The sequence below is a fragment of the Rhopalosiphum padi genome, chromosome 3 (assembly GCF_020882245.1).
Source record: "Rhopalosiphum padi isolate XX-2018 chromosome 3, ASM2088224v1, whole genome shotgun sequence".
NCBI lineage: Eukaryota > Metazoa > Arthropoda > Insecta > Hemiptera > Aphididae > Rhopalosiphum > Rhopalosiphum padi.
This window is the reverse complement of record NC_083599.1, coordinates 44,645,964-44,669,746: the sequence shown is the minus strand read 5'-3', so window position 1 is coordinate 44,669,746 and position 23,783 is coordinate 44,645,964. Positions and strand designations below refer to the sequence as shown.

At 23.8% G+C, this 23,783-nt stretch overlaps 2 protein-coding genes across 6 annotated transcripts; both read left to right on the top strand.

The window, feature by feature from the left end:
• Positions 1-42: 42 nt before the first annotated feature.
• On the top strand, positions 43-4,520 carry LOC132927096 (interaptin-like). 3 transcript variants are annotated; one of them, XM_060991553.1, is made up of 12 exons: positions 43-139; positions 2,184-2,225; positions 2,313-2,369; positions 2,459-2,584; positions 2,663-2,745; positions 2,854-2,992; positions 3,067-3,186; positions 3,250-3,360; positions 3,480-3,623; positions 3,695-3,756; positions 4,024-4,273; positions 4,336-4,520. In XM_060991553.1, exons 2-12 carry the CDS (start codon positions 2,202-2,204, stop codon positions 4,459-4,461), a joined length of 1,242 nt encoding a protein of 413 aa, XP_060847536.1. In that variant the 5' UTR covers positions 43-139; positions 2,184-2,201; the 3' UTR covers positions 4,462-4,520. The 3 variants fall into 3 exon arrangements, with proteins under 3 accessions (XP_060847536.1, XP_060847535.1, XP_060847537.1); XM_060991552.1 differs by lacking the exon at positions 43-139 and adding an exon at positions 1,918-2,112; XM_060991554.1 differs by lacking the exon at positions 43-139 and adding an exon at positions 2,094-2,112 and having other exon boundaries at positions 2,313-2,390.
• A 2,839-nt stretch (positions 4,521-7,359) lies between these two features.
• LOC132927300 (interaptin-like) lies at positions 7,360-12,878 on the top strand. Of its 3 annotated transcripts, XM_060991811.1 has the most exons (10): positions 7,360-7,679; positions 7,851-8,110; positions 9,155-9,360; positions 9,453-9,724; positions 9,786-9,948; positions 10,017-10,169; positions 10,393-10,527; positions 10,616-10,762; positions 10,866-11,097; positions 11,158-12,878. In XM_060991811.1, exons 2-10 carry the CDS (start codon positions 7,873-7,875, stop codon positions 11,310-11,312), a joined length of 1,701 nt encoding a protein of 566 aa, XP_060847794.1. In that variant the 5' UTR covers positions 7,360-7,679; positions 7,851-7,872; the 3' UTR covers positions 11,313-12,878. The 3 variants fall into 3 exon arrangements, with proteins under 3 accessions (XP_060847794.1, XP_060847793.1, XP_060847795.1); XM_060991810.1 differs by having other exon boundaries at positions 7,360-8,110; XM_060991812.1 differs by lacking the exon at positions 10,393-10,527 and having other exon boundaries at positions 7,360-8,110.
• The last annotated feature ends 10,905 nt before the right edge of the window (positions 12,879-23,783 follow it).

Below are 23,783 nucleotides of genomic sequence, written 5' to 3'. Positions count from 1 at the left end.
GTCAACGTGTTATCATTTGTTAACAACATAATAGTATTTTGTTTTATTCTGTATATTTTGTATCGATCACCACAAAAAACTTGCCACGAAATTTTATCTACATCGTGATTCGTACTATCACATATAATTGTTTACCTACGTAAGTCCGAAATCATATCATTATAATTTAATATTAGTTCTTCCTATATTTATATTGCGTTGTATAATACATTTGTACTTAAATTAATAATTGTATAATAATACCATCTGAAATTGTACCTAAAAAATTATGATTAATTTCAATATGTCCAAAATTGCCTTCAATAATTAACATTTTGTCTTAAATAGTGATATCACGTCATGATTCTATATGTTTGTCATATCTATACACTAATGACTAATGAGTAATGGGGAACATTGTGATGTAAAGAATAAAACTTGGGAACTCGGTCTACCGTGTAATAAGTGTGATGTGTACCACGTCATTGATTAGTCATTGTAATGGATGTATTTAAATTCAACGATAAATAGTGATCTATAATATTCATTATCATTAATGTTATTTAACACTTGTCATTTAATAACTATAAGAAACGTTTTTGAGCGGATACTGTCAATCGGTTAATATTTCTAAGAATATTTTGTAAAATATTTAAATTTCTATTATTATTGTTATAAATTTTTCATAACAACACACAATAAACTGAATTCATTTTTGTCTAGAAAAAAATCACATGATATAGTTAATAGTTAATAGTATCTAATTATAATAATATTAATATATTACTATATTATGTTATTGACTTATAAGTTGTAAGTCAATAGGTATACGGTAGAACCAAACAACAAACATAGAACGGTGTGCATACATAGTTTGTGATATTATGCATATTTTAAGATGAATCTAAAATGTTCATTGTGTAGATGTATTTAATAATATATAATGTTAATACATTTCTATTCCCTACAAATAATGTTTTTAAATGGGTGACTACAAAATAACTAAAATCATTATTTTTGTTTAAATATACAATTTTGTTAACATTTGAAATGTCTATAACAAAGTTATACATACCTAATTATTATTCAGATTTTAAGATTTTTGTAAGTAAAATTAATCTCTCTTTATGAGAATTCTTATATTAAATTTTTAATCTTTAGATATTAAAATTTAAAACTAAAAAAATAATTTACGTTTATACATTCATACATTTTATCATAATATGAACTTCAGACATCTATAAAATAAAAATCCCATTGAAGTACTTTTCCAATATTTTTAAGTACTCACTAGTTTAGAATTAACAAATTAATAAACTTATATGCAGTCAAGTTGAACTAGTTGAAGTTTCTTCAGTAGAAATTCAATAAAATAAGTGATTTTTGTTCTTTTTCATAGGTATCTATTATATACAGTAGTCCAGTAGTGTATCGTATCACACCAATTTATTGTTCATTAATCATTATATTGTAATAGATTATGAAATAATACTTTAACAGAAAAAAATGACATAACCAATTTTAAAACTATAATACATTCATCATCATCGCCCATCGCTTTGCTCAGAATCTAAAATAATTAACTAAAGAAACATAGGATTTATGATATGCAAATCTGCTATAATTTAAACTTTTAAATATCTAAAACATAATTCTCCCAAAAAATGAGGAGAAGATCTTTGTACCAATATTATAGAAAAGTAGGTACTTTTATACCAAAAGTCAGAATACTGAACCTCTTCACTAATAATTATATAATAAAGCACAGCAATTGATTTTAATAAAAATTTCTAAGATAAATTTATATGATTGTAAATTTAGTATTTACCTAGTTGGCCAAAAATAATTACAATTTTAAACTAATAAGACAAATAGACCTATATACTTACAATTTCCATGGTAATTTATATAATTTGTTATTATCAATTATGATTTATTATTAAAAAAAATTAATTAATTTTATTCTATAAAAAAATATTTATTAAAAAAATTATAATGAGCGATAAATGTAAGAATGAAATAAAAGAAGACATAAGAAATGAAACAATTGAAAACACTATAAAAGATCTAAGATTACAAATATCATTATTAAAACATCAGAATTCAAAAATCAAATTGCAATTGGATGAAGACGTATGTGTTGATTAAAAACTTCAACTATATAATTACTTATACATAGGTAATGACATTTTTGTAATTTATAGATTCAAAAAGGGTTGGCAATGACAGAATTGTTACAAAAAAGAGTATGTTAACAATTAGTTAAAAAGTTTTTGACACTAATAGAATATTATACATATGTATTTTCATTATTATATGTTTACTTTTTATAGAAACCTTTTAATCGAACAAAAACTGGTGAAATGATATTTCCCGGGAAAAAGGAAATGGTATAAAATACATTTTATAGGGTACTTTTATATCACAAACTTTTATTATTAAAATATATTATATTGTGGTTTATTTATTTTTTGTTGAGGAATTTAAACTGGATGTAATGACAAGAGAAATTTTGAAGTTAAGAACAGTATTAAATGGCTTGAAAAAAGACCGTTGTAAACTAAATTTATCTGGAAACAATAATAAAACCAAATTTAACTGTTTTGTATGTTTACATTTAGTTAGATAGCTATAATTAAAATATTACTATTTAAAAATTATAAGTGATTTTGTTTCTTTCTAGGAGTCTAATAATGAAGATAATATAAATAAAAAGTTAAGTGAAGAACTTTGCGAACAAAATAACACAATGAAAGACACATTTGAGTAAATTGTGTTTAACTTAATTTTTCCTTATTTACATACCTATAATTTCATAATAAACTATATTAAAAATGAACTTATATACTGCTTTTTTTTTTAATTTGTTTAAAGCAAAATTGTACTAGAAATATCAAAGTACCGGGTACTATTAGACATTAAAACAGATGAAATGAACGACAATAATGCACAGTTAACAAAAACACAAGAAGAATTTAATAATGCAGTCATGACATTAGAACAGATAGAATTAGTAGGTTAAATAAACAGTTTAATTATCGTAATAGCTATTGATATTTTTAATAAAAACATAAAAATTATTTATAGAACACTCAGGGTAATGTGGAAAATGCGCGAAACGAATTTAAAGCGGTCAGTGATCGCTTGGATGGTTTGAAATCGGAAGCCCAACAACAAATTGACGAGTTAAACGATACAAATGAATCGGTTCGTGTTTCAAATAAAATAACCAAATTAATAAGGTCTTGTAAATTTAATATTGTTTTTCAGTACATGAATGGACTACAAGAAAAAGAGTATCAAATAGTCCGATCTAATAACCTGGACAAAGAAAAGGCGAAGCTGACGGCAGAATTCGAATCTGAATTCAACCGGGTTAAAGTTAGTTGTACTAATAAATGTTGATTTCGATTATATAAAATATTATATCAGCTTAATTCTTCAAATTTTTAATTATTTTGTTTAGAAAAATTCTAAATTCTAACCTTATTTTGTAATAGGAATATTTCAAAAAACGGCTAAGTCAAATAGAATTTTTACCTGCTGCGTTACAAGCAGTTCAAAAGCAAATGATTGTTGAAAAAGAATTAAGCGCTTCAATTGAAAAAAATATTGAAATTCTCAGTAAAAAACTAAAAAATATTGTAATGGCATTTATATTATTAATTTAAATTAAATTTTAAATGTTTATTATCATGTTGTTTATATATTATAGAGCAATGATTCTTGTAACGATAATACGAATCAATTATTAAAGTCTAAAGCTAAACATCTGAAGTATGTATATACAAAACAAATAATAACTGTATTATCTTTAGTTTACTTGTATAAATATTATAAAATATCGTTTCGTGTATTAACTTCGCACGTGAAATTAAAACTCGTTATTTCTTTTAAGATTTTTTTATAACATTAATCGTATTAACTATTAATTAAACGAATCCAAACAAAAATGAATGAAATAATTTTAGTGCGCCTAACATTATAATATTATACCTAATAATATATAAATTACCTAAATAATAATGTTTCATTGGTGTATAGAATCAAACAAGTGAAATTGGAAAAGATTTTAGCAGAAAAACTTCGTTGCTGTGATGAGACAAAAACATATAAGTATCAACAAAAATCTGTGTTAAGCAAGATAAAATCCGAAACAAAGTTAAAATTAAATGATTTACGTCGTATTTTAAAAGCACCAGCTGAGGAATACTTAAATACCATCGATAAACTTCAAAACCAAATATCTAAAATTGAGGCATATTCTTGTTTTGAAAACGACCAACTAAATCATGTAAATACTTTAACTCGCATCGTTGTTTGTGACAACGTATTTATCTTTATTTTTTTTATTAGTTGTCTTCAATCATGCAAAAACCAATTGACGCATTGGCCAGTATTTTAAATGAAGCAATAGAACAAATCACCACAATAGGAAATCTACAGAATATACTTACTGACTGTTCTAAAAAATGTTTGTAAAATTTGGAATTAAAATCAACTTAAATTAATGACTAACAATAAAAATACGGAGTGGGTAACTTTTTGTTTTAATATATTCAACTACTTGCAATCAATATCAGTCATTAAAAATATCTCTTCAATAGATAATTTTGTAAATCTTGAATCTTCCGTAAATAAATGAGAAGTATCGTTCTATAGTATATTATATAATGTATTGAAGAGTCTTGGTCGGCTCCCGGTAGAAAGTGTTTTATTTTCGAGATTTAACAGTAATTTCTGAATTATTAAACCACAGAATATTCTGTGATTAAACTGTATAGTTTATGATACTAATACGGATAAAAATTCAGATTATTTGTACATAATAATGGTAATTTAATATTATTTTCAAATCATAAACATTATATTATATTTTCTTAGGGCATGGACTAAAGTAGAAACTAATTAGTCCTACTATAGAATAACGCTGTATGCCTGTATATGATATAAATCTTTAGTCTTGCTTATACCTATGTAATATGTAGCCAATTCATTTTTTAATAAAATAATACTCGTGATAACTAATCAAGTTCATACAAAGAAAAGCGATAAATTATTGTGGTGTAATTATTAGTAGACTGAGACATTGAGTAGTGTAGCATACTAGTATAGGTCAATAATAATGTATGAAGGTATAGCAAACGTATGTAATTTCGCTTTAATTTAAGTATCTACCTACCTACATAAAACATAATGTTAATAAATTATTAACTTATAACGTATAAGTCAATATCGCGCGCAGTAAAAAATTCCCTATTAAATTTTTATTTAATTAATATTCAATATTGATTATTGAAAATTATTAATTAGTAGAGCACGAATGTTGTAGTACTAAAAGATTAGTAAAATTGATTGCAGTACTACACTAAAAAATACCAAAATTTGCACTAACAAATAACAGCGTTTTGTTATAAATATTTTAAATTTATTGGTAATATTATCAAAAATTCTACCAAAAATATAAATATAAACAATTCAGTATTCTACTCGAAGTAGCTGAAGAACAAATTATAACAATATAGTGCATAATTGTTAAATAGTCATATTTATTAATACAGCAGTATTAACTATTAACAGTAGGTATTTAACCTACCAACTTGAAATTATGTTTATTTTATAAGATAACATAGATGTGTTGACTATATAACTAAAATAGTTGTATATAAATGAGTAAATTCAATAAAATTGCAATAAAAATCCAAAAATTGAAAAGATTGAAAAACATTGCATTTAAAATTTATAGATTTTAGTTCGTACTTATATCACATGCATTTAAAACGTACTTAGCAATATATTGAAAAAGTAGAAAAAAAAGTTGCAAATGCAATAACATCCGTGCCCTAATTTATGACTAATTATTAATAAGTACCAACAATAATTATGCAACGAAGTTATATATGTAGCATGATGTATTGATGTGCATTGTGCACTACTAGGTCTATGTTTATTATTTTAAAATATTTTGGTGTGTGATGGAATTAGGTGTGCAGTAACAAAATACTCTAATTTTAGGCCCTATTGAAGGGCACATATGAAATATGAATAACCTCACCCACATCTATTTTGGTGCTTTTTTCGTTGACTTTTACGATTTCCGGCATTTTTTTCTTCGAGATCGACTTATTAATTAATCAACAAAATGTCGATCTAAACTTACAAAAATGACAACTGTTCAGTTAGCCATACGGTAGATTATAGTATAGATATCTTATGTATTAACAATATCGAATGCAAAGTTGGTTATCATTCGAATATAATTCTATTTAGATGATTATTTAGATAATATTTTATTCTAATAATTCGAAAACAATATTATTTGAATAATTTTAAATTATGATTATCCGAATAAAAAATTATTTGACTAATTTTCAACACATAGTTATTCGAATAATTTTCAGTAATTTTATCTTAGTTAACACATGGTTGGTATTTTGGTAATTAAAAATGTACGTATTAAAAAACAATAGTTATAGCAATGTATTTTAAGTTTATGATTGTAAATCTTCTTTTATTTGAAATAAATAGGAAAATACTATAAATGAAACAAATATAGAACTATCTTAAGAAGAAACTTGAGAGTAAAGAATTCGAATATATTTGTATTTTATAATAGCATTATGTTAAAGTTATTCAATTACATTCTTATTCAAATAATTATAAAACAAATCATACGAACAATTTTTTATTTAAATAATCATGTTTGAAAATTATTTGAGTAATTTTTTATTCGTATAATTATCTATAAAATATTTTGCCCAACTCTGATTGGATGTATAGGCTAACGAGTAACAAGTGAAATTCAACAAATCAAATAATTAAGATAAAAGCAATAATACTACATATAATAGTATTTGAATTTGATTATTACATGCAACCAAAAGTTAAGCAGTTTATATTTTTAATATTGTCGATATTGGTATCTACCTACAACATATGCGGGTATAACGTCCTCTTAAAATATATTTATAAAAATAAAAAATGTACCTATGTTAATATACAGAGTATACCAACCGGCAACCGGTATTAGGTACTATAAGAGCAATAAAAATATAAAATAAAATACCTTTAGAAAAAATACGAGACGAACCATCTCCGCTCAAAATCGTTTTTTCGTGTGTAATGATTTATCATTGATTTACAATTTAAATATTTAACACATCCAATAATACAATGGTCTGCTACTATATTTTTAGTATATTTTTTTTAAATGATCGAGGGAATATTTATGCGATTATTTTACTATTGTAATATACTATTGTAATTTGTAACGATGAAGATATTATTTATTACAAAAACTAAACACCCACAGACTGCACAGGTTTGGCCACCCCTGGTCTAGACTAACCGCACGTGTACTGCATGGGTGATCCCCGAACCGCAGGCGGTAGTCGGCAGACGGCAGACGGCAGACACCTATAAATTATATATTATATTGTATTATGCGGGTTCGGTAGTAAGAAAAAAAACGCGATTGTCGTTGCACGTAACCGCGTATCGACTTTTCCACAGTCGACGGCGGAGTACAATTTTATTCGACCCAACAGTTGTGATCATCGCGATTCATTATAACATTTTATCTGTTATTATGCGCAATAATTTGCGCGGCAGTGCCGACGAACGGTACCGGAAGGCGGACCATTGCGAATAGCGGAATAACGGACGTTTCTGAGTGCTGCTAGCGATAACGGGAAATCACTGTGATAAGCATTTATGATTTTACGATATTATATTACTTAATAATATTATTATTTACACTTTTATAATTTTAAAATACCTATTTTATTAATATACTTAATGACGTCTGTGTTAATACTGTTACTGGTTACTGCTACTACTATAATTTTTATTACGTATTTAAATTGAATCAGACATTCAGAACGATAATTCACAATGAATTCAACCTCGGACCTACTCATCAAAAACCTAAAACCGTTACCAATTCGCAATCCATTTGGTCGAGTAAAAAAAATGGGTGTAGACATCGATAGTGTTATAAGCGAAATAAAATTTGATCAAAAGTTAATAAGTGTGTTTAACACGTATAACAAGTATATAAATTTTCGGTTTGACTATGTTATTAGAACAAGTATCACTCAGTTACCAGACGAATTGAATCATAATGTCGATAGTAAGTATTATTCAAAATATTTTAACTAAATATCATTAAAATATTAGTTATGTAACTTAAGTAAAAAAAAGTCCTAAATTTAAAAACACATTAATAACAATATTCAGTAGTACCTTATAGACTATTAAAAAATAAAATATTATTGATTACTTTTTTATTTAATGCTAAATTCATATATATACCAATATTGGCTACATTTATGTATAAATTTATACAAATTATTTTAACTGAATAATAATAATACTAATAATTTTATAATAGTATACTAGTTTTTATGATAATTAGATAATAGATTTACATAATATAGCCATATAGACATATGTTTAAATCAAATTTAGTCCTTTCTCCTAAACTAATATTATAATATTTATTAAATGTATTAGGTACCTAACTAACTTTTTCTTAAATAAAATTAAATACCAACCTTAAAGCCCTAAATATAAATTAATTATTAATTACTATATTATATTATATTAATGTATTATTAAATTGAGATAATTGTTTTCTTGTGTACAATAACAATTATTACATAACATACACAACAACAACAAAAGTTCTTTACTAACTTTTATTCAGTTTCTATTATAGTATTATAGTAATATAAAGTATTTATTATTAATATTGGCTTTTGCTATATTGGTTTGCAATTTATAATTTTATAATTTTATAATGTAAATATATAAATTTACTATTTTCTATTGTTACATAGTTTGCAATTTTACAATAATATATTTTATTAACATAGTTGTTGATACAACATAGGTCTTCAACATTTTAATTTACAATTTTATTAAAATATATAAAAGTTTTTTTTTAACATAACCCTCTAAGAAATAAAAAATCAAAAAAAAAATTTCATGTCTAAGCTTATTTCTATAAATATAATTTATGTTCTTTATAAGTGTATACAAAAATTACGTTGATTTATAAGATAAAATTTTATAAAATAAAAAAACATTTTTTTCCGGGCCGGATAAATGTATTCTCTGAACCCTTTTATTTATGCCACTGGAATTTTAATTAATTAATTTTTATCATTTTTAGATTATGAATTTGATTCAAACCAACAAATTTTACTAGATTGTATTAATAGTAACAATAGTTTAGATAATGTTACAAAATTGCGAGAAGAATTAAAAACTTTAACAACAGAAGTAAATTTAAAAAGAAAAGAATTGAGTATAATTACTATTAATGAGGATGGATTAAAAAAAAACATTAAACATTTAGAAGATATTATATTAATAAAAGTAATTATGTTATCATTTTTATTCTCATATTATAAAATATTAATTTTTATAATACATAATTATGTAAATTACTAAAATTTAAATCATTTTAGAAAAATTTTATTAACGACACTGCCAGCTATGCAGAAATCAGATGCAATGCTAAAGAAAAAGTTCAAAAAGAGTACAATAGAATAAATAAAAAATATATTAAAATTTTAAGTCAATTAAATAAGTCAAATAAAATAACAAAATCAAATTATAGTAATGAAACTATTAAAGATATGAATTACGGGGAGCGAACAAATAATAGACTATTACGATATGAAGAAAAAATTAAAAAAATGGATGACATTATAAAAATTGCCAGTGATAGTGAAGAAAAGTATTTTTACATATAAATTGTAAATTGTTCTCAATAAATACTAATTAATGTTTTGTTTTAGATTACTACAATATCAAATTGCTTTAAAAACTTCTAATGATCGCTTAAAAATATTTAATGACCAATTAAATAACCAAATAAAAAATAAACAAGATGTTTCATTACTATTAATACAAAATGAAAAGAGAATTAATCAATTGAAAAATAATTTATCTAATTTGGGAGTAAGTATTTATATTTTATATTTATGTAATTGATTTTAAAATTGTCTATAGATTTTATGCAATTTTAGGTGTTATCAAGCATAGAAAAAAGTAGAGTCCATGTATCATCAAATTTAATTGGAAATAATAATTTAAAAAAAGAATTTTTGGATTTACAAAATATGAGAAATGAAATTTTAAGCTCACGTCCTAGAGGAATGTTTAATCCTAAACATCAAAAGGTAGTTTTTACTATGCTTTTTATTTAATATTATTTTAAGTTAATATATTTTATATACATGAAAAATGGTTAAGTCATATCTACATTAAAATAAATTAACGTTAATTAAAATTCAAATATTAATAATGATTTGGTTTTAAAGCTACTCAACTTAACATATCATTATTATTTATCATTATTTATTTTTAAATAATTGTATTCCTGATGATACTTTTATTTTAAAGGAAAATAATGTGTTCAAAGAAGATATTCGAAAATATTTAGAAAATGATGAAGCAATTAATTCAATAGATTATTTAATTGAATTAAAAAATAATATGTACAATAATAATATCAATTTATTAAATTTTATTCAAACGGTAATAAAAACATTATAATAATATAGCATCACCAAAGTATTTTTTTTAAATATATATAATTATGCATAGAAATATTATTTATTTACAGAATTCAAATGAAACAAAAATTTTCTGGAAATGTCTATCAACATTAAATATAAATGAACTTAAAAAATTGTTGGTACATTATTTTATTAAAGTTGTGGATTTAAAAGAATCTGGGCGAGAAAATGATGAATTAATATCTAAACTCGATGTGAGTATATGTATCTTATGTATCTACAAATGTATATATTTTCATATACAGTTTGCTAGTTTGTATTTTTAATTTAATAATTATAAATGTAATACAATTTTAGGCAATAAATGATAGACAAAGGCATACTATTGTATCTTTAAATAACAGTTATCAAGAATTCCATTTGTCAATTGAAAAAAAATTCATGGAATTAAAAAAATATTATCAAGCAAAAGTTAATATGTTATTCCAACTAGTTCAAGAAGAAAATAATGCTATTACTATGTTTAAAATGAGACAAGAAATCATAGGACTTAAAAAGAAAATAATTGAATTGGAGAAGTTAAAAACAGGTTAATATTATATATATAATCATATACATTTATTAATTAAATAAATATAAATTATTGTAGTAAAACCCAAGGACACTCCAGTGATGCCAGAACCCCATATCTGTTTAAATCTTCTAGAGGCATCAAAATCAGAATCCGAAACTATGTCATCTGCCAAAGTAATATACCATAAAAACAAACTGAAGATACAAAAAAATAAATCCAAATTAATTTGACATAGATTTTAAAACAGAAAATATATAGCTGTGTTACTTGTATTAATTGTTTTACTATTTGTATTACTTACTTGTACTAAAAAGCATAGATATACTTGAGCTTTAGCTTGTATTTTAACTTCAATTCCCTTTCTATTTGGGTCTAAAAATTGTATACCACAACAAATTTGAAACTGCACTATAATATAGATTATTAGTAGGGCTCGGATTTTTATGTATAAAAAAAACCAAAATATATAAATGTACATTTAATAAAAAATCACTTTTTATAAAATAAAAAAAATTTAATTAAATCTTAAAAAGCATTTAAAGATTTATTTTCCAACTTGGAGATAAGAATATCCTTATGTATAAAAGCACAGCAAAAACTGCAATTAAATGAATTTTTATTATCTGTAAAAGTAGTAGAAGCAAAACACTGTTGTTTAAATTTTTGTTTTCTTATTTTACTTTCTTCGTGTTTGGCGGTCCTTATAATATGTTGTATTACTAAAAAACGTTTAATAGAAACAGATTTTTCACTCACAGTATAAATCTCATTATTGCTTTTAAAATGTTCATTAGGAAATTCTTGAAGATATTTTTTAGCTTTTCCGTACTAGGATGCTAATACTTTCGGCATGATTTAAATACAAACACTCGAAATTACACGTCTAAATATGATACTAAGAATAATCAGATACACATGTGATACCTTCGTTAACATACATATACTGTCTTATTGTTAGTACTTCGAACACAAACGGGCTATTAATGAAATAATAAATACCAATCAATCGTTTATTGGAACTCGTATTGATCATAGATTAGGGTTCAATAATTGGTATTATTTTGTTTACGTACTTTTGGAAACACAGAAAATTGCATACTAAGTTAAAAATAAATAAATAATTATCTAAAGATTTAGGAAAAAATTAAATCATTAAGAAATATGTAAAATTAAATATAGTTCATTTTATTAAAAATTATTTGAAACAAATTTATCACATCTAAATTAATTTATCAAATCACAGTAAAAATATGTATTTACATATAAATCTGAGCCCTAATTATTAGTAAATAGTATTATAAATTATTTAATATTATACTAATATACTACTATATTATATTACCGCATTGCAATATTATTAAATAGATTATATAAAATGCCTAACTGATGATGACTTATGAACTAAAACGTCTTGTACCTCTATCTAGTTAAAAAAAAATTCTAGTTACTGCAATATTACCCCAAGCTCAAACTTTTTCTTATATTTTATGATTGTTGTTTACTTATTATACCAATATATAGTTACCAATAACTATTAAAATGTTAATACAAATTTATTAGTAACCATTTAATTGAAAATGATTTAAAAAAATATGTTTATTTAGATAAATTACATATTAATATATTTAATTTTTATGATTTTGTTAATTTAACATATTAATACATTTTTACTGAAATATATACATTTTTAAAATCGCTTCCCACAAATGTGTTTGCACGAAGTGATCTTATATGATTTATATTTTATCAGTATTTACTATTTTGTATCTTGTATTTTATTAAATACAGTCATTAAATATTAAGTGTTCTTTTTTTACCTTAGATTTGTTTATTTCTAGCCTTAAATAAAATGAAAAATTCACAAATGCAGTGTATGATGTTGATGTGGTTTGTTTTAATTACAAAATATGTAGAAAAAATACTATTAAATCATGTTAATTGTTTTTATTAGGTATGTATTATAATTTACAAATCAATTATTAATGTTCTAGTTTTGAACGTATGACGTAAACAATAAACATGATATTTAATCAGAGACAATAATTCTAAAATTAAATAAATGTATAACATACATAAATGCATGGTTTAAGAATAAACATAGGATTAAAAAAATTATCTTATATTTATGTATGCGTATTCTAGTTATAATTTATATTGTCCATATACATTTAATTTATTTTACAATACAAGTCACATTAATTAGAATTCTTTAATTATTAAATGGTTCTAAATAATTAAGTTTAGAAATTTTGAATACAAATACAAATTATTTTCAAATGCATTTTCATTGTGAGAATGCTAATTATTGAGATTATATTTGTTATCTAATTCTACAATAGATAACAAAAAATATTTGACAAAAATTTGGTTGGAGTAATTTTGAAGTGTGTTTATACACAATGTTATTGCACATTATACAATTTAAACAATATAGGTATTTAGGTTCTGAAAGTATTCATAACTACAATCTATGTAAAATGAAATGTAAATACTAGATACCCAGATTGGGTTTGGAAGCTACAGAGAAAATCTCGGCAAGCACTCAAATTATGGACTGGTTATAAGTGTTTGGCTATAGTTTTATTTTTTTATAATAATTATAAATTAGTATAAACATTAGTAAAAAATATAATTGAAACAAATATTTTTCTCCATTATTTAGATTGTTATCTTCAGATAAAATTAACTAAAATGTATGAACACTGAACATTAGCTGTATTAAATCAGCGTTGTCTTCTGGAAATTAATTTTTAATCAAATTAATATAAATTAGTATACATTAATATACCTATATCCTGCCTCCTGCAGTATATATTTAATTGGCATTAAAATATAGAACATTGTTATTTGTTATACTCTACTTTTACAGTATCATATTATTATATTTTTATTTGATTACAAAATAAGTTCACATCAAAAATAATTATTTATAAGATCTATAATCAGTATAATTATTAATTTATAATTTCTCAAGGTTTTTTTTTCAGTAAAACATATACTAACTGTCTAAAGACTAAAATTTACTGATACTGGTCGCTGGTACAACATAAGAGATAAGAATTACTTAAATATTAATTAATTACATCCATAAATTAAAAGTATCAATATAGTGAATTATTTTGTTATATCAATTATTAGATATAGCACTTATTTCAGCCAGGTTTAGTTCCAGAAATCCAGTCAACATCTACCATACTTATATATTTTCTAAGTTGTGAACATTTTAAAAATTAAACAAGCAGCATGAAAAATTAACAGTGATTAAGAAAATATGAATATACAATCAAACTAATTTCAACGCAAAGGTTAATATTAAAAATAATTATATTGGCTTCATTCTAAAAATAAAAGTGTTATTGTTATAATTATCCACCTACTGTAGGGTACATATTACATTAATATGTCGTAATAGGTAAAATATTATAATTTGTGTAGTTATTTATATTCGTTTAATATGGTATTAAAGTATGTGATTATTTGAATGCAGAACTTAAAAAATTATAAGTTAACTATGACAAAATAGATTATGAGATTGGGCGAACTACAGTAGGCGTGGTGCGCGGAATATTGCTAAATACGATTATTATCATCATACGGTATGAGATAATATGTATATTTATTATAAAATTAGTCACTGTCATATTGAGTGTCATCGTTGCACTCTGTTCACTTGTCTCTCTTTTTTATCTATACATAATTATTATTTTCTGAATTTTTTATTTGAAAAAGTTCGAATGACTTCATACAAGTCTAGAGATTTTACAAATTCATTCTCGATGCTCAAAATTCCAAGATTCTGCAGACTATTTTGTAATAGTGAAGATCGTAAAACGATTTTTAACAATTTTAATCGGGAAAAAGATCTTTCACCAGTACAGTTGGTATACATAAGAGAAAGATATAATTGATATAAGTGTAATAATCTTTCAACATTTGGAAAACTCTCAGTCACATTTAAATCAACTATCATCTTATAAATATTAAGTAAAATATTTGTATTCTTAATTTTTTATTTTCGTTCGTATAGTAATTAATAATAAAGACTCTGATGAAAAACTTAAAAATTGTTTAAACTCATTTGTAAAATCGTCTGAGAAATCTTTTTAACAAATTGTTCATTCCTTCTTATATTTCTTCGATTTCCATGTACATTGAAATTTTTGATAATAACTTAAAATTATTTCTCACTTAAGTATAAGCGTTATTTCTATATATATAGAAATAAATGTATAAACGGCATAAATGCATAATGTTGGCGAATTCAATGAAAATCCGGGTGTAGTATGACCTGCAATTACATCGGCCGAATTTTGTCCCCAATAAACGGATTAATAATTTGGTAAAATATTGAGCTGATGGTCTAGTCTGACCATCGACTTAGTGTGCAAACATACAGATTTTAAATTTTTCAAATAAAAAAAAATACGGGCCAAATTTTTTCAAGGGCCTTAAGCAGTGCTTAATTTGCTTGTAGGCTAATCCGGCACTGAATTCATACCTATCTATTTTGTCATGGAGTTAACCTTCTTAAATTATTCAAAAACAAATTCCCATACTTTAGAGATTTTCAAACTTCATATGTAAAATGTTGCGAAAATGCGAATGATGCAACACTACAAACTTAAAGCATATCATTATTTTAATACGAATTTTCAACATTTTGCTATAATTAGAATTTGCAAAAATTGGATGTACATTTATAAATAAATGAGCAATGGTTAGAAGTTAAGAACAGTATACTTCTTGTTCATTCATAAATCATAACCTTTATTAACACTTAAGAACAAAACAAAAACTCATAAAATATAATTTTATGATGTAAAAAATATAAATTAGCCATTAGGTATGTACTGTTTAAAATATAATTTTTAACATAACTAATAATAGTTATTCATGATTTTTTTTTTTTAATAAAATATTGTAATGCATAATGCATTTTAATTAGATGCGTTTACTTTAGATAACTTCATAACATTTTTTTCAAACTAGTTGGACTCTATTTTGGAACAATCTAATTATTAAAAAAAAAGTCTGTCCTATAAAATTTGAAAATTAATCATTAGTTGATTTTATCTTTTAAATAATCAGACTTTATTTTACGCCATTTATATTTATCACAATTACCTAGGTAACTATCTAAATATAGACGAAACCCTTTTTTTTATATAATAACAATAAAATATTAATAATAATTGCGTGTCATGTTAATTTTTATTAGATAGATAATATTTACTATTTGATTATTAAATTATTGCGTAGGCATATCTACAACCTTTTAAGTCTTTTAGTTATTATTTATTATTATTATATACCTATACCAATGTAAAATTTTGAAACTATTGAATTATCAATAATAATATTCTAATATTATTATTATGTTATAAATGATTAGTGCACAATCTATGTTTAAGTTATTTTAACATGTTTTCATAAATAATTGCAGTTTGCTGCTATTATAATATACACTTCGTCAGTCGTATATATAGGTCGAGGTGACAAGGTGAACTGAAGTTTGATGGGTAGGTACTATATATATACGTTACTACGTTAGCTAGCTATTAGCTATACTTATAAAATGTGTATGTTATAATTTAAATTTAAATATGTGTTTTTACTTCTGAACCCTAGACAACTTGTTAAGATATTACCAATATTTTCTTGGCATATATTAACCGACATTTTTTTTACAATGACCTAAATCGTAGGTACTTGTCCTTAACATATTTTAATAAAATATAATAATAATATTATGTTTAGGTATATTATACATAAGACGTAATATCAGTATAACATTATGATTTTAATAAATATATTTATTGCAAAATGTATTCATATAATTAGGTCAGCTGTGTGAGATATGAATTAAATATAATTATAGGTAATAAGATTTACGTATTTTTTTCTATTCACGAACACAATAATTCATACAATTATTAATAAGTATAAAAACAAATTTTTTTTATTATGAATTTTATTGTGAACTTCAATACTAATTAATTTACATTTACATAATAGTATATAAATATTTGTTCAATAAAAATACTACCTACTCATATTATAATAATATATTATACCACGATACAAAAATTTAGCTATAGCAGGTAGGTACTGCTTAAAATATATATGTCTATATAACCTACTAGCTACTATATAACTTATACAAGTTATTAGTTGTTTTTTAGGTATCACAATCGCTAATTCTATTGGTTACTTATTCTGATATGCGTTGGTTGAAAAAATGTTCATAACTATCATATAACCCCCCCCCCCTTGCGTTCGAGACTGCCGATTATTGGTAAGTAATTTGGTTGTAATATTGCGGTAAGTTTTTTCGTACCTATGACATAGAATGCTGACCATTGTGTCTAATACTTCAGTAATGAAAAAAAGTGGGCAAGTGGATACTTTATTGTATAATATAGTTGTCAGACATTGTAACGGATGTGTTAAATTTGAATTTAATAATTTCATGTGTACCTATAAATAGTTCAATAAAGAAATAAGAATCAAAATATTTAAAAATTACAATATGATGATAATGAATAGAAAATGATAATATAACGTTTGATGAAAATTTCAAACATCTATAATATGAAAAACATATTTTCAAGTGTAAATAAATAGTTCAAAAATAAAATAATAACATTGCGAATAGTAAAATGCATAATAATGTGATATACGTACAAGTTTTAAGTCCCCACGAATGTTTTTGATTTATAACAAAATAATTAACATCGTTATTCGTTGCAGTTAAAATACATTATTATGTTACAATTTAAATTAAAATGATTATAAAAATTATTATCTTTGTATATTTTTTAGATCTTATGGTTCTATTATGAAATACTTTTGACAAATCTTGTATTAAATTTTCAAACCTTAAATATAAAATTAAAAGTTTTTATAAATTTTTAACAACAAAATAGTTTGTAATTTTTTGCGATTTTAACAAATTTTGTTTACAAAATAAAGCTTCAAGCTTCAAATGTATATCTTTAAAAAAAATTGTGCCTATGTATTTTTCATATTTGTATACAGATGTAAGAAAAACTTATGTGGAATATTGTAATCAAATTTTAAATATTTTGATACCTAGAGTGAACAATTTTTTATTGACATTTTTATAAAATAAAATTGAAAATTTCTTATGCCAATTAGAGGATCAAAAAGAGCAAAATATTTGGAAAATGTATCAAAATTACTAACATTTACAATTTATTTAGTAAGTAATATAATGCATACAATTTTTAATATCCATACCTCGAATTTAAAAATTGAATTTAGGTACAAAATTCCGTATTAGTTTTTCTTACATGATGAATATATAAAATAAAAAAAAAAATGATCGCAGTTTCCCATATAATTTGTATTTAAAAATTTAAATAAAAACTAATAAAAAGGTTAGGTAAAATATAAAATTTAAATTGGATATTATTCACGCGTTAATTAACGATTTCTCACAATTTAAATGTTTTTATTGTAACTCAAAAATTTAAGGTATTAATTGTAGAAATATTTCATTATTTCACAGTTAGGTACTTCAATTGTAATTTACTATACTTAATTAAATTTTCAAAATATTTAGATTAATTTATAGCTTTTTATACTTATTATATTAGCATTTAAAATTTTTGAATTTAATTATTATTTTAATTTTAAGGTGTTGGTATTTATTTATTAATACTACACATTAATTTATCATTTAAAAAATATATTGTGTATATTTTTATAATATCTTACGAATATTTTGTTAAATATGTTATGAAATATTCTGTATAATTATAGGTTTTAGTTTTATATTTAAAATATTTATTACTTATACTGGCTATACTTTTATTATTGTACCTATATTTATATTATTAATCATGTGATTGGAAGCGGTGATTTTTCGTCTTTGTCTAACACACACTACGCAACATAGGATTATACGCGTGTTTTATTTCCAACGTACCAATTAATAATATAATGAAGCGATAAGAATTCTGGATACACATCCTAAAAATATTATATTAAAATATAATAATTAAAAAATTGACATATTTCAATTTTTGGAGAATTTGAAATCAAAAAATCAAAAATGGAGAGTCAATCTCAAGAAGACTTGACGCCAAATTCAAATCGTTTTTAGAATTTTTATCGCTTCATTCTATCAATCGGTACGTTAGAAATAGAACACGTCTATAATCCTATATGTTAGATGTGTGTTAGACAAAGACTGAAAATCACCGCTTCCAATCCCCTTAATTCACATGATTAATAATATAACTATATTAGTATAGCCAGTACAGGTAATGTACTAACTACTAAATGTACATCATAATAAATTTTCGTTCAGCAGAACACATTTTGTTATGTTAGCTTTAATATTAGAGTAAGTTTACCTATTATCAAATTTTAATGTAAGAATATAATCTAGAAAATGATTTATGCTTTTATTGATATTATCATTTTAAAGTTAGTTATAGGATTATAGCTATGTAAAATATTCACAATTCACTTTAAAATTATAATATCAATAAAAGCATAACGCATATTATGTAATTTTCTAATTTTCTATAATAATAACTCTAATATTAAAGCTAACATCACAAAATGTGTTTTGTTGAACGAAAATTTGTTATGATGTATACGTTATTAATGAGACAGAGACAACACATGTGGGTATGGCGTCCTCGGGTCCTTTTAAATGAAAATAGAAGCTGGAAAGCTAAGCATTTAGGTAATAGGTATTATTATATTATATCAGTGGTTCTTAACCCGTGTTCCTTGGACTTGGTATAAGTGTTCTGTCAAAATTTTAAAAGCAGTAAGAAAAATATTAGAAAATTAAAAAATGTAAATAATTACTGTTGTATTTTACGGCTGTGTTCCGCAAAAACCTTATAAAATGTTAAGTGTTCTGTCATTCGAAAAAGATTAAGAACCACTGTATTATAAACTTACTACGACTAGTCAACGAATACAAATACAATATTTTTCGTAGATATATTCATATAAAGTGTGATTATTTAAATTTCTGTTAGGTACTGCATTATTTTATAAATATTAATTATATAATTTAATATTTATATAATATAATACATAGTTGTAAAAAACATATATACATATTAATATATCATTTATTTATTCCTTTCTGTTTTCCACGAGTAATTGCATTAGCCAAATAGGTATGGCTTCAGTGGTTTTATTATGTCAATGTCAGTACAATTTTTATAATTCTTGAAATTTCTAACAGTAGGTAGCTAAAAACATACAATAATAATTAATATTGTATTATATAATAATATGTAATTTTCTCAGTGATGACTAACTATACGGCTCGCGATCATTTATTATTAACCGGCCCACTAGAGTATAAAATAAAAACTCGTTAGTATTTTCATCTTTGGTAAAATAAAATCTTTTCAAAATAAATTATCTCTAATTGATTTTTCCATTTTGAATGTTGTGCCACTTAAAAAAAAATAAGATAGTAGTGTATTGCGGTGTATTTCCAAAACAGTGGAGCATTGGCATTAAACTCATAAACTCATACATACGCGATTTTAAAATTTTATTGTTTTAACATAGATAGAGAAAATATTGAAACTTACGAGTATTTACAATCAGAAATCAATAATTTTCAATAAAATACTTATTTGAAAACACAATTTCAACATTATTCAAGCTCACAAAATCTTATTGAGTTTTATTCAAATCTACCAAAGAAGATTTTCCAAACGTTCGGCAGTTTGTAGCCAAGATCTGTTGTGTATATTCTGTTCAACTTATATTTGTGAGCAAGTATTTTCAATTATAAAAATCAATAAAAGCAAACTTCGGTTTCCCATAATAAATAAACATCTATCTCCATGTCGTTCTTCGATTAAATTCATGCATATTATTAAAAGTATTTAAGTTCTTGGCCCACCAAGAATTTTTTTATGACTTGGTAAAAAAAAGTTGATCACTACTTCTTTAACTTATTAATATATATTTTAATCCTTACCAAATAAAATAGCACAAGAGTTTAATACTGAAAAAAAAAATTATTTTAATTTCAATTACCCATTATGAGAATTATGCCAATAAATTATTATGAAATAACATTGCCAAAATATTCCTCGTCATCGCTCCAACAAGATGCAATTATAATAAAAAATATTAAATTAAATTGAAATGTTAGGTAGGTATTTATTATATACATTAAATATATTTTATTGATAAATATTTTTTTTTCCGGTTTATAAGGTTAATGTATATAAACATTAAACTTATTTTTAATTATTGATAAAATTATGCAATAATATTTATTGTATAAATAGCTAGGTCCTACTGTCCTATAGGTACTTTTATTTTATCTAATGTTTTAAGCAGCATCATTTTTTTCATATATCTTAATCTTTCACACAAATGGTAGTTGTATTTGCCATTAGGTATTAGATAAATTTTCAACTTTATTAAATCATCCGTTAGTGGTTCTTTTAAGTGTTCTTTTTTTAAATGTATATCTTTAGAATAAATTATTTGGGCAACTTTATTATAAGGTCAAATTCGTCTACATAATGAATAAGGAGTATGTATCTATTATGAGGTTTTTTACATAAATTAATTCAAATTGTTTGATAAAATAAATCAAAAGTTCACGAGCATAATCTAAGTAGTCATTCATAATATTACTATTATTACTCAATAAAATAATCATAGTTATATTGAATGTTATAAAATGGTCGAAACTGTGTTAAATAGTTTAAATACAATTTGGCCTGTGTACACTACTACCTAGATTCCCAAGCTCAATTGTCTTAAATCTATATAGGTACCTACCATTCACATCAAGCTCGTCGTTTACGAGCAAATTTATATGGTACACACATAAGGACGTAATGTTAATAATTGTTGTTACCAAACTTGATAAACGAAAATTATCACATTTTTTCTCGTTCATTTTTTCATCGCACTATTGAGAAATAAAAAAATTAAATATAAAGAAGTAATAATTATACATTTTTAGGTAGGTACATAATTTAGCATATGTTTATCTCAAAAGTAGGTAATATACTAAAAATGTATTTGATTTCTTATGGTAGAAGTTGCGTTAAAAATTAAAAAAATTAGTTATAAATTATTAATTATTATTAAATATATATGTCGCATCCATATCGCGTTATTGTACGTTTCATGAAATGATGGACAACATATTATATTACGTATGCATCCATTTCACGAAATTGATCCACGAGTTCTCCACTTCACGTAATTACACAATATGGATTATATATTTATATATTGTGAAATGGATACTTAAACCGTCATAAACGGAACTTGTTCCGTCATTTGGATGTCCATATAGCAAAATTAAAAAAAAAAATGTTATATATTATTCCTAAAAAATCATTTATAATTAATTTTACAAATTTTATTTTATTATTATACTTTTTATACTAATATAGATAATAATATATATATATATATAATATATAAATATATTTATACTTAAGATTTATATTATTAGAAAATATAATAATTTTATTTTTAAATTTAATAAGTACCTACATAATTTTTAACACCTGTCTTATTGTCGTATATTCGCATGCACTGCTTTCATACCATTTTTATGTGAATATAGTCACTCTGCTGCTTTGCACTTTTTGCATTGGTGATTGGTTAATACTTAATTGTATATTGTATAGCTTCCGTGCTGTCTCTCAGATTGAAATACTGAAATACATATTAAATTATTAGAATTAAAATTGGTTGTTGTATCGTTGTATGATATGCAATACTTAAGAATTTTGGATAGTAGATAATTTAATTTTAATATCTTAAAATGATTAAAAAAATAATGATTATTTGCATACAACGTATATTACGAATATTTGATTGGTACCAGAAGTCCAGAATTCTTATGTTAGAAATGCTATACCTAGCTTATTTTATATTGGTATTTGGCGGATTTAAAACTTTAATTGGCGCAATGCCACTAATGCCAGGTATAATTCATTAATTGTAAGGTGTTTTTATACGTATAATATACATAGCAATCATACCATATGATATATGCAACTATGCAAGTATATACATTACTGCAGTTGCAGTGTATACACTACAATACTACATAGACTCATATTATAAAATTATTTATAGTCTATACTGACATAGACCATTATATTTGATAGTGTCATAATTTATCAATACCTCCAGATATTATTAGCATGAGTTCATGATTATTAGTACTACGGCTTAGGACCTATCTATACAGCAATATATAATAGTTATTATATCTTATATAACAGAAATGTTTGGCTAGGTATGTATCTTTAGGCTATCGCTATAATGCTATTGCTATAATACATATATTATGTATACAATAAACACATAATTTATGTAATAAAGTAATAGAACAAATTGTAGTAGATCTAATATGCTGGTTGATATATTATTGTGGATATTAAATCTAAATTGGATGACGATCTAAATGGAGAACTGGAGAAGGACTGGTGTAGAGTAATTAGTCTAGATGTACGTCTATAATATATAGTGGGTTTAAGTGTTTAACTATATACTATTATTATACACGATTCGGTCATTCGATCACGCCGTACAACCACTGTCGTGCTAAATATGCGGGCGGGCAAGTTGCAGCAGCAGCTGGTGCCCTCGAGGCCTCGACAGTCGACACCGCCGCGCTATAATCGTTCGATTCGGAGTGGTCCGGTGCA

What these genes read in the sequence shown, in the direction of transcription:
- LOC132927096 (XM_060991552.1), top strand. Translation starts at nt 1,975, where the DNA reads ATGAGCGATAAATGTAAGAATGAAATAAAAGAAGACATAAGAAATGAA. An exon ending in CAGAATTGTTACAAAAAAGA is followed by an intron (nt 2,226 to 2,312) that starts GTATGTTAACAA and finishes TACTTTTTATAG; the next exon opens with AAACCTTTTAATCGAACAAA. An exon ending in AAAACGACCAACTAAATCAT is followed by an intron (nt 4,274 to 4,335) that starts GTAAATACTTTA and finishes TTTTTTTATTAG; the next exon opens with TTGTCTTCAATCATGCAAAA.
- LOC132927300 (XM_060991811.1), top strand. Translation starts at nt 7,873, where the DNA reads ATGAATTCAACCTCGGACCTACTCATCAAAAACCTAAAACCGTTACCA. An exon ending in ATAATTTATCTAATTTGGGA is followed by an intron (nt 9,949 to 10,016) that starts GTAAGTATTTAT and finishes ATGCAATTTTAG; the next exon opens with GTGTTATCAAGCATAGAAAA. An exon ending in ATTGGAGAAGTTAAAAACAG is followed by an intron (nt 11,098 to 11,157) that starts GTTAATATTATA and finishes AAATTATTGTAG; the next exon opens with TAAAACCCAAGGACACTCCA.